Here is a 12,582-nt window from a genome sequence, read left to right on the forward strand (position 1 = left end):
GAGGCGGGGCCTGTAGGACAGAGGCGGGCCCCGAAGGACAGAGGTAGGGCCCAGGAGGACAGAGGCGGGGCCTGTAGGACAGAGGCAGGGCCCAGAGGACAGAGGCGGGGCCTGGAGGACAGAGGTGGAGTCTGGAGGACAGAGGCAGGGCCCGGAGGACAGAGGTGGGGCCCGGAGGACAGAGGCGGGGCCTGGAGGACAGAGGTGGAGTCTGGAGGACAGAGGTGGGGCCCGGAGGACAGAGGCGGGACCTGAAGGACAGAGGTAGGGCCCGGAGGACAGAGGCAGGGCCCGGTGGACAGAGGCGGGGCCTGTAGGACAGAGGCGGGCCGAAGGACAGAGGCGGGGCCCGGAAGAGAAAGGAGGGGGCCCAGCTGTGACAGGCAGCAGACCCATCGCTCCCCACCTGCTCAGAGCCCCTGAGGGCCTGGGCCCTGGTGCTGGCCGCCCCAGCCATCCAGCCCTTCCCAGGCATCTCCCGACTGTTCTCTGCTCCTGGCAGTTTCCACTGCTTCTCTTGGGGGGTCCCACGCTGACTTCTTCCTTGAAAGCCCTAAAGGCCCAGCACAGGAGCCACTCCTCCCAGAAGCCCTCCTGACTCCCCCAAATGGCCGTGTTGGGCCTCCCCCAGGAGCAGCACCTGGGGCCACACCACCTGTTAACGGCTGGGCCTCTACCCCAAAGAGTAACCAGGTGGAATTCCAGAGAAGACCCACCTGTTTGTTGGAAGAGAGACCGGAGGCCACTGGGCACCTCGCCACCCCCTCACCATGGCCTGGCAGTTAGCCCACTCCAGTTGCCTCTCTTAAAAAGAAGAGGTGATCTTGGCAAACCCTACATCCACAAAGCCAGTCAACAGAGGCTGGATTGCTAGATTCCAGCAGCCTTGGCAAGTTTGCGCGGCTTGCAGTGAGACGCCTCCATATCCTTGGGTCTTCCCGTGCAGCCCCCGTCACACATCCATAAAGTGAGGCCGGCAGGGAGATTCCCACACAGCAGCACAGTGCCTTCACCCGGTGAAGGTGGACGTGGAACCCGTGGAGGCCACATGAGGCTGTCCCTTGTGGCCCAGGGGCCAGGGGTGTCCTCTCCATCCACAGACGAGCCTGGCCAGAGGCTGCAGCCGCTGTGACTCTCCGTCCTCCCTCACAGAGAAGCTGGACCCTGAGTGAACCCCGATTGTCTGAGCAGCACGTGGTCCATCACAGCTTCCTGTCCGATCCTTGTTTTGCCATCACCATGGCCAGGCGAGGAGAGAGGACCCCTTTTGTAGTATTGGTGTCCATTTGGGCACCCTGGTCTGTAACAATCTCCAAAGGGAGGTCTTGGTCAAAGCTTGGATTTAGGGGTCCTTCCGGCTTCCGTAGGGGTAGACATCTGGCGCCATAGAGTTGTCAGGTGTGGAGCTGAAGAAAGCCCCCGAGTCTTGGCTCCCTGGCCTGGCCCTCCCGGTCACCCAGGACGCACAGGTCCCCCGAGGAGTTGACCGAGGCTCCCCCAGACATCTAGAAGCTGCACGCCTCTGTTATTGTGTGCTGTCACGTCAACTCTGACTCAGAGTGACCCTGTCGGACAGAACGGAACAGGGTTTTCTAGGCTGTAACCTCTACAGGAACAGACGGCCAGGTGTTTTCTCCCACGGAGCAGCTGATGGGTTTGAACCCCCGACCTTTTGGTTAGCAGCCGGGTGCTTAGTCATTGCACCAGCAGGGCTCCCGCACCTCCTGGACCGGCTGGACTAGATAAACAGCTGCCAAGGAGTCGACATGGCAAGCCCAGTGTGTCACAGGAGAACAGGCTGATTCTCCCAGGCTTTCCTCCCAAGGCGCCTCGGGGTGGCCTTGAACCCCCGGCCTTCAGATCAGCTGCCAGGTGTGTTCAGCATTTGTGCCCCTGCTCAGAACAACATACTCACAGTGAACCCTTTCTTCTCTGGCTAGAGCTGAGGCTGCACCAGGGTCCGACAAGCGGTGCGAGCGTGAGGAGCCCTGGAACCTGTCCCTGGAATAATTCGTCAAGATGACGATTGTCTCGGATGTGCGAACAGAGTACTTGGAGCAGGTCTCCGCCATCATCCTCAGGTTCAAGCCCGACAGGTGGAACAAGATGCTGGGAGCCGAGGAGAACGCCGCCATGTTCATGGAGTTCCTGGAGAAGCCCGACGTCTCGGTCCTGGTGATGGCACTCAATGCAGCCGGCATGATCGTCCCCTGCCTGGGCTTCCCGGCCTCCCTCAAGTCCAAAGCCATCTACTTCATCAAGACGGGGCCTGTGCACATCACCAGGGACAACTACAAGTCCTGCCTGCTCTACGGGGACATCAGCCCCACACCCGTGGTCCAGCTGATAGCTGTTGTGGAGGAGGTGGGTGCCGGCCGCCGAGCTGGGCTGGGGCCTGGGCCTCGGGGGCCCTTGGTGCATGGTGGAGCCCAGGTGCTCAGGTGTGGTGCCCGCAGCCCCTGCGTCACCTGGGCACTGGGTCGAAACGCCTGCTGAGTGTTACCGCCATTTAACAGCGCTCCCTGGTGATGGTCCCAGACACCCTGCCCCAGAGTGGAGTCTCCATCCCCTTGTTCTCTCTCTTTTCTTTTTTAAATTGTGATTTGGGTGAAACTTTACAGGGCAAATTCACTTTCCATACAGCAATTCACATACATGTTGTCTCATGACATTGACTGCAATTTACCCCAATGCAATTGCTCCCCTCCCACCTCCTCCCGATAGTTACCTCTTCCCGGTGTCCATCCCTCCATGTAATCCTGCCCCCGAGCTGTCTCTCTCTATGCTTAGACCTCCCTGCTGTGCGGGAATGAGGCCCTGCATACCACAAATGGTCTGAAGTTCGGCTGCTAACCAAAAGGTTGCACGTTCAAACCTCCTCAGAGGTGACTTGGAAAACAGCCTACTCTGCACACATGGGGTTGCTGTGAAACGGAATTAACTCCATGGCAACTAACAACAATCACGCTGGAAACAGTGCCTTGTGGCACAGAGATAACACCCAAAACCCACTGCCCTGGAGTGGATTCCGACCCACAGCGCCCCTTGAGGGCAGAGTGGAACTACCCACAGGGTATACAAGGCTGTCAGTCTTCACAGAAGCAAAGCCCAAACCACACCCACTGCTGTGGAGTCAAGTCCCACTCACAGCGCCCCTAGAGGACAGAGTGAAACTGCCCACAGGGTCTCCAAGGCTGTCAGTCTTCACAGAAGCAAACTGCCTCACCTTTCTCCTACAGAGTGCCTGGTAGGTTCAAACTGCTGATCTTTCGGGCAGCAGCTGAGTGTTTTAACCACTGCACCACCAGAGCTCCTACATGTGGCATAAAGATAGGTTTTCCCAGTTCTGAGATCTTGAGTTAAAAAAAGGAAAACCAGGGTGCTGTTTTCGGCATCTTTGCGCCATCCTGCCCCCTCCTTGGAGTCATTCTTGGCTAACGGGAGACACCTTTGGGAAGTCAAGCCAGTCATCTCTAACATGGGGACACACATCCATACTTTGAGCCAATTCATTAGGAAGCAGGGCATCCCTTGGCGTGTCTACCTTAGGAGCATGGGAGGCCCCCGAGGAAGCCCCAGCTGTCAGCTAAGCTATTGGCCAAGAGCCTTGGTCTCCCCTGGACGCTGCCTTTGTCACTGCAAGGACAGCCATGCTGTGGTTGCCCAAGGAGCTGGTCTAAGCCCCAAGAAGGAAGGGCTGCTGCTTCCCAGGGCTCAGGGCACCGAGGCCCTCAGACTCCCCGTGGGGACAGGGCCCTGGCAGTTGCCGGCCGCGGAGGCCAGACGGGACCAAGCCAAACTTCCTTGCAGATCCTCTACTCCCTGTTGAACCAAAAGGAGAACATGAGCGGGTGGCCGCGGGTGGTGTCCGAGGACATCGTAAAGCAGGTACACAAGCTGAAGAATGAGATGTTCGTCATGGGGGGCAAGATCAAGGGCAAGACACTGCTGCCCATCCCCGAGCACCTGGGCGGCCTGGACGGCACCCTGGAGTCCATGGAGAGGTAGGCGCTCTCGCCCACAGGGCCTGGCTCTGAGCTGCACCGAGCAAAGGGGTCCTGTATCATGAGAGTAACGGGACACAGGAGGGCAAAGGGGTGTCACGGGGCGGAGCTAGTCCAGGGTCAAGGACACAGGGGCTCAAGAGGAGGGCGTCGGGAGCCCCGGTTCCAGCTCAGCGGCAGTGAAGCCTAGAAGAAGCCCCACTGCGAGTGTGCACAGCACAGGACGCAGCAGGGGAGAGAATGCTGGCCTTGGAAGATGTGGTCCCCGGCGGAGGGGAGGGCATCGACGGCCGTCCAGGCGGACGGACAGAGGAGACTCAGGAGTGTCCACACGGGCCCCTCGGGTCTGCCGGTGGCCATCTCCCACTGTTCCACTGTGAGACGCTTGGAATGGACACTGCTGTGATCATTCCCCTCGTCTGAGGGTGGCTGGCCCAGGGACTCACTGGAGGGCAAGTCCTCCATGGACCCTCCACTAAACCAAAAAAACCAAACCCGCTGCCACCAGTCGGTTCTGACTCATAGCAATCCCCTTTGGGTTTCCGAGGCGGTAAATCTTCATGGAAGTAGACGCCCAGTCTTCCTTCCATGGAGTGGCTGGTGGGTTCAAACCACACAACCTTCTGGTCAGCGGTCAGATGCCTTAGGCACTATGCCACCACAGCTCCTTGCACATGTATAATAAGCAAACCAAACTCACAGCCATAGTCAGATCCGACTCGCAACGACCCCTCCTTGGGTTTCCAAGGCGGTATCACTCCGAAAGTAGATTGCCCAATATTCCATGTATAATAGGACTTAGCAAAATTGGTGAAGAGTAAAAAGCTTGTAGAAATGGTACATTTCTACAATGAGGCGTCAGAAAGAAAGTGGTTAAGATGACATTGATGGGGACACGTTCTGAACGAGTGTTAGAAGTTCTAACTGAGTCAGGGCTAACCCTAACCCTAACCCCAGTATGTGCCCTGGGCTGTTCCAACAGGAGCCACCAGGAGGGCCTGTCCTGAGAGTGGGGAGGACGCCAGGGCGGGAGGCCAGGCTTCGTGCTGTTGGTGGGCAGTCAGCTGAAGGCAGGGGGATGGGCGAACCACTGCCACACCCGCGTGACACGGGCAGCTCCCTGCGTGTTGTGCTTGGCAGGATCCCGCGAGCCCTGGACGACTCCCTGCTGCACGCCATCGAGGCCATCATCATTGACTGGTCCCACCAGGTCAGGGACGTGCTGAGCAAGGACTCGGCCCAGGCCCTGCTGGAAGGGCTGCACCCGCTGCCCCGCGTCGAGTTCGAGTTCTGGGACGCCCGGCTGACAAACCTGAAGTGCATCCATGAGCAGGTGACACACCCGTTCCGTGTGCCAGCAGGGGGCTAGGCAGGCGGGCACCGCCGGCGACTCTGGGCAAGCGCTCAACCTCTCTGTGCGGCCTGGGGGAGCAGATGACAGCACCGGGGTCGACCCTGGCTCACGAAAACCCCAGCACCTCAGAACCACACGCTGCCTGGCCCCGTGCCACACCCACGATCCACTGCAGATAGGACGGTTGGGATTTTCCATAGTTGGCCAGGCCGTTCTTCCTGGTCTTTCTCAGCCTGGAAGGTCCGCGGAAACCTCTGCAGTGTCCCAGCAATACAGCGTCCCCGACTGACGGCCGGGGGGAGGCTGGGCATGCGGTGCGTCGGCCGGGAACCGAACCTGGGTCTCCCGCACGGAAGGCCAGGGTCCCACCACCGAGCCAGCACCGCGCGGGCCCAGGCTGTAGGGAGCTGCGCCCACGGCAGCCGCAGGAACAAGTCGCCCTGCCTCGGCCTCTGGGACTGTGTGTAGGGAGGCTGACCTTCTCCTCCTCCTCAGCTCAACAGACCCAGAGTGAACAAAATAGTTGAGATTCTGGAAAAGGCCAAAAGCTGCTACTGGCCAGCCCTGCAAAACGTCTACGTGAACGTCACCGAAGGTGAGCCGGGGGCCCTCGGGGGGGTGAGCAGCTCCCTCAGCCCCTCCTGGGGAGCGAGGAGCCAGGGCCAGTTGCCGTGGTGTTGGCGCCCACACATGGCGGCCCCGTCTGTGTCAGAGTAGAGGTGCACCCACAGGGTCTCTCGATGGCTGATTGTCCACTGTCGGGCCTCTCCCAAGGCGTCTCTGGCCGGACTCGAGCCTCCAGGCTTCTGGTCCACAGCCGAGCACGTTAGCGTGGCCCCCACCCAGGGGCTCCGGCCATTGGGGATGGCGGGAGATGGGGACAGCCGCACACCGTTGATGAACGCCTGTCCTGTGCAGGGCTGAAGGAAGCCAGCGACATTGTTCTGTATTTGAAACCTCTGCGCATCCTGCTGGAGGAGATGGAGCAGGCCGACTTCACTTCGGTATGTGGGGCTGTGCTGGGCGGCAGGGCAGGGCTGGGGGCCCCTCGCTGTGATCGCTGTGTGGGCCTGGGGGTGGCCTCTCCACGCCCGTTTGGGAGTCCTCTCCTGGAGGCTGAGCACGGGCCCTGGGAAGGGAGAACGGGTGGGTTGCCACGAGGTGTGGCTGGCCCTCTGTGGCTCACCCGGCCGGCTCTCCCAGCTGCCAACCTTCATCGCCAAGGTGATGTACACTGTGTGCTTCATCTGGGCCACGTCTGAGCACTACAACACGCCGTCACGCATCATCGTCATCCTGCAGGAGTTCTGCAACCAGATCATTGACATGGTAGGGGCTCCCTGGGCCTCCCTGCCTGCTCCCCGTAGTGTCCAACCGTGGGCCACGCGGTTGGCACAGCGATAGCCAGGCCGTGAGTCTTTCGGTCAGCAGCCAAGAGTGTCCACTGCACCAGGATGTCCAAACTAAGCCAAACTCCCTGCCGTGCAGTCAGACCGAACTCATAGCGACCCTTCCTTGGGTTTCCGAGGTTTATCTCTACGGAAGTAGATCGCCCTTCCTTCCAAGGCGTGGCTGGTGGGTTTGAACCACCAGCCTTCTGGTTAGCAGTCAGCCCCTATCAAAAACAGACCCCACGAGCCGGAGTTGCCTTGATGGCAGCAGTTTTAATTTGGGGCATAGCTGGGGAGAGGGTCGAGGTCACAGCACAGTGTCCTGCAAACACCCAGGGGTCAGCAGGTGGGTGGGGACACGTATCCCAGGGATGGTGAATGGTCGGAAGCTGCAGACTGGGGCCCCGGGGCTCCTGCTTCCATGGACAGCACAGCCTGCAGCTGGCGCCTGCGGGCACCACCCAGGGCGCGTGGCGGAACTCAGCCTCTAATTGTCTTCTGCGCAGACGCGTGCTTACCTGAGCCCGGAAGAGGTGCTGAAAGGCTTGCAGGGCGAGATAGAGGAGGTTCTCAACGGCATCTCGCTGTCCGTGAACGTGCTGAAGGGGCTCTACCGGACCTACGACTTCTGCTGCGCCAACATGAAGCTCTTCTTCAAGGTACCGCTGGACTCACGGAGCGGGGGCAGGTTCGGGGCCCAGCCTGGGCCACAGCCCAACGCGCTCTCTCTCTCTCTCCCCACCAGCACAACAAAGAGCCTGTGCCATGGGAATTCCCCTCCTCCCTCGCGTTTTCCAGGATAAATTCCTTCTTCCACCGCGTGCAGACCATAGAGGTAAAGACGGCATGTGGTTGACAGGACGGCCGCACGGACTGCCCTGCTCTAGGGCCACTGCCATCCTTGTTGCCGTTAGTTGCCATGCGTCGGCTCTGACTTAGGGTGACCCCGTGCACGCGCAAGGGGCTCGGAGCGACCCCGAGTGTGCGAAGGGGCTGGGGGGCCATGGATGTGGAAGGGACTGCTGTCTGTCGTGGGCCATCTCCACAGTCGCTGGTCTGCTCACGCCCTTTGTTCTGGTTCCCGTGCGTTCTGAGTGTCTTCGTCTTCCGGCCGCATATCCGACAGTGGCCTGATGTCTGTGGGCTCTCCACTGACTCCTTTTTGGAAGTCGGGGCCCAGACCTCTCAGCCCAGCCTGTCTGAGTCTGGAACTCTGCTGAACCCTGCCCACCGTGGGGGACCCTGCTGTGTGTGGAACACCACTGACCCAGTGCCGGGCATTACAGCCACAGGCAGGCCACCACAGGATGACGAATGGACGAGTGGGGGACCTCCACCTACTCTCCTGTAAAGTCATCTCCCAGACGAGGGAAGAACTCAGCCAAACGTCTCTGTTATGAGGAAACTGAATCAGGGGAAACCAGGCCATGGGGCAGCCTCCTCCATGGCCACGGCTGTCAGCCAAAACCAGAAATGACCCAGTGGTGGCGCCTCCCTTTTCGCATGCCCCTGTCAACAAAGAGGTGGGTGGCGGATTTGGAAGCCCAGAGGCACCACAGAGAGCCAGTGGCTGACATGGTAGCAAGTGGAGACTTAGCGCGGACCCCACAGGAGCGCCATTTGGGATGTGGGGTGACACGGAGCAAATGGATGTTTTTAAATAGATTTGAGATGGTCTCCTGGGGACCTGAGGGCAGAGCAACGGCATTTTGGTTTTGGTTTGCAAACTGCTGTATGGTGTGATCTTTTAGAAACACAGTCTATACACATACTACTCCTGTCATAAAAAAAAAAAAAAAAAAAACCCTTCAGAAGCTAAAAAAAAACAATTTGGGATCTGGAGTTAAGTTTATCTAAAAAAAAAAAAAAAACCATACCCACTGCTGTGGAGTCCATTCTGACCCACAGCGTCCCTAGAGGACAGAGTGGAACTGCCCACAGGGTCTCCAACCCTGTCAGTCTTCATGGAAGCAGACTGCCTCATCTTTCTCCCAAGGAGTGGCTGGTGGGTTTGAACTGCTGGCCTTTTGATTAGCAGCCACACGCTTTAACCATGATTCTGCCAGAGCTCCTTCATATCGTAAAAGGGGTGGGGATCCTCCTGGGGTCCCTTAGCACTGATCTTACGATGGGCGCCCACTAGCAGTGGCTTCCAAAGGGCCTGATTCTCACCCAAACCACTTCGGATCTGAAATGTAACTCCCAGGGTGTGCACCGACACATGCAGACCCCCACCAAGAACATGGAGGTCGCGTCAGGCTTCTGGCCAAGTAGCTGTTGCAAGGGGAGGCTGGGAGCGTTGCTCTGGTCACAGGTTCAGCAGGGGGCCCGAGAGTCAGGCTTCTCTGTTCCAGAAACAAGGCTGGGAAGAAGCAGGTGGGGGGAGTGGGGTTAGAGGGAGGGGGACTGGGGACTAAACCAGACGGCTTTTGCTAACGTCAGCCTGATCCCAGGAAGGGCCCTTAAGGAAGAGTAGGCTGGCAGCTCTGCGGGGGAACTGGGGTGAGAGAGGAGTCGCCTGATGGAGGGGACAAACGGTTCAGCTACAGGAGGAGACAAGGAGTGGGGTCCCGTGCAGAAGGGGGTTCTCGGCAGGGAGCTGTTTCCAGACCACGAAGGGTGGGGATTTCTTTGCCCTCTCGGTCCCGCAGGATCGTGGGGCTTGGGTGCAACGTGGCCTAGCCAGGCATGAAGTGGACCCCCAGAAAGTGTTGTTTCTCTCCACCAGGATCTTTACAAGACGGCCATCGAGTTTCTGAAGCTGGAGAAGATTGAGCTCGGGGGAGTGAGAGGGAACATCTTGGGGAACCTGGTGACCCAGGTCTACGACGAGGTCTTTGAGCTGGTGAAGGTGTTTGCCGAGTGCACATACGACCCCCTGGATCCCGGAGATTCCGTGAGTCGGGCGCCTTGGCTGCCTTAGTGAGGGACACGTGGAGGGTACGTGTGATGAGGACAGTCCCAACGCTTCAAAGATGCCTGGAAAACGCTGCACACTGCTGTCGCCATGGAGACGAGTCTATCCAATTTGGGGTCCACCCCGAGTCCCCGCCCCAGGCCTCTCAAGGGGAAGCTGCCCTGCTTTGCACACCCGCGGCAAGGTTACACCCGAGGCAAGGTCACACCTATGAAGAGGTCACACCCATGGCAAGGTTGCACCTGTGACAAGGGCGCACCCATGATAAGCTCACATCTGTGGCAAGGTCAACCCGTGGCAAGGTCGCAACCGTGACAGGGTCGCACCTGTGACAGGCTCGCACCCGTGACCAGGTCGTACCCATGGCAAAGTCACACCTGTGGCAAGGTCACAACTGTGACCGGGTCGCACCCGTGACAGGGTCACACCCATGACAAGGTCGTACCCATGGCAGGGTCACAACTGTGACAGGGTCGCACCTGTGACAGGCTCACACCCGTGACAAGGTCGCTGTTTCAATTGACTTACAGAGTTTTGATGATGATTATGCCGACTTTGAGACCAAAATCCAAGACCTGGATAGGAGGCTGGCCACCATCTTCTGCCAAGGGTTTGACGACTGCCCCTCGATCGAGTCCTGCGCAAAGGTGTGTGGGGACAGGGCTGAGGTGGACACAGCAGCATTTGGCCCTGGGTGTCACAGACAGTTAAAGGACCAATAGGTTAGTGGTTCAAACCCACCTAGAGACACGTTGCAAGGGAGACTGACCACTGACTGTTGGAATATCAGCCATCGAAACCCCACGGTGCACTTCAGCGCCGACATGGGGCTCCGTGACAGCCGCTGTGGTGCCTGGTTGCCCCTCAGAATGCCCCCAGGGCTCTGGATGGGCAGCTCTCCCTGCCACAGGGAGGTCTCCCTTTAATGGCACGTGAAAGCCAGTGGCCCAGTCACTCGATCCGTCAGCTCTGTGAGGAGGTACACCTGGGGCCCCGGGCCGTCTCCGCACCCTTCTTTACCCCTCCTTGGGGGACTGACTCCCACTGACCATCAGCAGCAGTGCTGAGACCTTGAACAACCTTCTAGTCTGCCTGTCCCATTGCTGCACTTGCAAGAATTCATGTAAGCTACTGACAGGAAGCCACATGCAAAGGTCTCTCAGAGCCTTGTTGTTGTTGTTGTTGTTGTTATGTGCCGTCGAGTCATACCTGACTCATAGCGACCCCTCCCTGGGTTTCCGAGGCAGTATCACTACGGAAGTAGGATTGCCCAACCTTCCTTCCGAGGAGTGGCTGGTGGGTTTGAACCGCCAGCCGTCTAGTTAACAGGCAAGTGTCTTAGCCACTATGCTACCAGAGCTCCCCAGAGCCTTGTTAGAAACTGCAAATCCATAGTGCATTTGGTTGCTCCGAAGTGAAACCTTGCACCCGCTGGCAGCCACGCCCCATGTCTTCCCAGCCCCCTTCTCTAGGCAACCTCCAGCCTGCTTCCTGCCTCGGCCGGAGATGGCTCATGGCACCCTCATGGGACAGAGCAGAAGGGCCCCAGAGGGATTCCTGGCTGTGGCGCTGAGCCCCAGGCCTTTTCTCCTGTGGAGCAGCGGGCCAGTCAGCAGCTGAGGCTTAATCACTGTGGCCCCAGGACTCCTCTCTGCAGATGTCCTATTCTCACGTGGTGTTTAAAAAAAAAAAAAATTGAATTTAAAATTTTTCAGACTGAGAAATTTCACATAGAAGTCCAGATTTCCACCTTCTCTGGAAAAAGGAGACCCAGCCTCACCGGACACACACTCCCTCCCTCATGGCAGCAACCGGCCACGTAGCCGCTCTTCCCTGTAGAGAACATGAGCAGTTCGTTTGCCACAAAATCTGCCCTTCTAGGCGCTTTGCTAAGTGCTACGTCATCTCATGTAATTCTTACATCAAAACCCACCACACCCACTGCCATGGACTGGATTCCGACCCACAGCGCCCCCAGAGGACAGAGTGGAACTGCCCACAGGGTCCCCTAGGCTGTCAGTCTTCATGGAAGCAAAGCCCAAACCACACCCACTGCTGTGGAGTCCATTCTGACCCACAGCGCCCCTAGAGGACAGAGTGGAACTGCCCACAGGGTCCCCTAGGCTGTCAGTCTTCATGGAAGCAAAGCCCAAACCACACCCACTGCTGTGGAGTCCATTCTGACCCACAGCGCCCCTAGAGGACAGAGTGGAACTGCCCACAGGGTCCCCTAGGCTGTCAATCTTCATGGAAGCAGAGCGCTTCATCTTTCTCCCAGGGAGCAGCTGGTGGGTTCAAACTGCCAACCTTTTGGTTAGTAGCTGAATGCTTTAACCACCATGCCACCAGAGTTCCTAATTTTCACATCAAAATTTGCTAACTTTTTTTTATCATTATCCATCCATACCATGTCACCAGCTCAGCTGGCTCAAAAAACTATCCACAGCCACACAGCCAGCCAGCAAGTGGAGGAACTGGGACCCCAGACCAGGTCTCTGCTTGGGTTACTCCAGAGACCCTGTTCTGAACCACTGGGCCGGAGGGGCTCCCATGACCTGAAGACACTCACAGCCCAGGGTGCTGGCCCCCTTCCTGGACGTGTCAGCACTGGCACCCCTCGGGCTGAGCTGGGGGAGCCCCCCAGCCCTGAGCACAAAGATCTGTCCAGTGCAGACACCAGGGTGCGCCTCTGCCTGGTAGATGTATCCTTAGGAAGCACACGCAGGGGTTCTGAAGCCCTGCCAGCGTGGGGTCAAGTCAGTCCTCGGGATGGTGCTCTAGACAAAAGACCAATGAACGCAAATGCCGTCTTGTGTTCCCTTCCCCCAGACAGCCGGCCCACTCTCCTTACTTCCTTCAGGGCTCTGAGGAAATGGCACTCACCAGAGGGCCCTTCCTCCATGATCCTTCACCATG

The 12,582-nt window shown here is 58.5% G+C and overlaps 1 protein-coding gene across 1 annotated transcript in view; it reads left to right on the forward strand.

The window, feature by feature from the left end:
- Nucleotides 1-2,019: 2,019 nt before the first annotated feature.
- Nucleotides 2,020-12,582, forward strand: part of DNAH17 (dynein axonemal heavy chain 17) — a 128,661-nt gene continuing 118,098 nt past the window's right edge. Inside the window, 10 exon segments of the mRNA XM_007959838.1 lie at nt 2,020-2,364; nt 3,811-4,004; nt 5,145-5,337; nt 5,854-5,953; nt 6,277-6,362; nt 6,562-6,687; nt 7,256-7,408; nt 7,495-7,584; nt 9,478-9,645; nt 10,197-10,313. Coding sequence (XP_007958029.1) covers nt 2,020-2,364; nt 3,811-4,004; nt 5,145-5,337; nt 5,854-5,953; nt 6,277-6,362; nt 6,562-6,687; nt 7,256-7,408; nt 7,495-7,584; nt 9,478-9,645; nt 10,197-10,313 — 1,572 coding nt within the window.

Source organism: Orycteropus afer, unplaced genomic scaffold, assembly GCF_000298275.1.
Source record: "Orycteropus afer afer isolate SDZICR_OR568_19922 unplaced genomic scaffold, OryAfe1.0 scaffold00018, whole genome shotgun sequence".
Taxonomy (NCBI): domain Eukaryota; kingdom Metazoa; phylum Chordata; class Mammalia; order Tubulidentata; family Orycteropodidae; genus Orycteropus; species Orycteropus afer.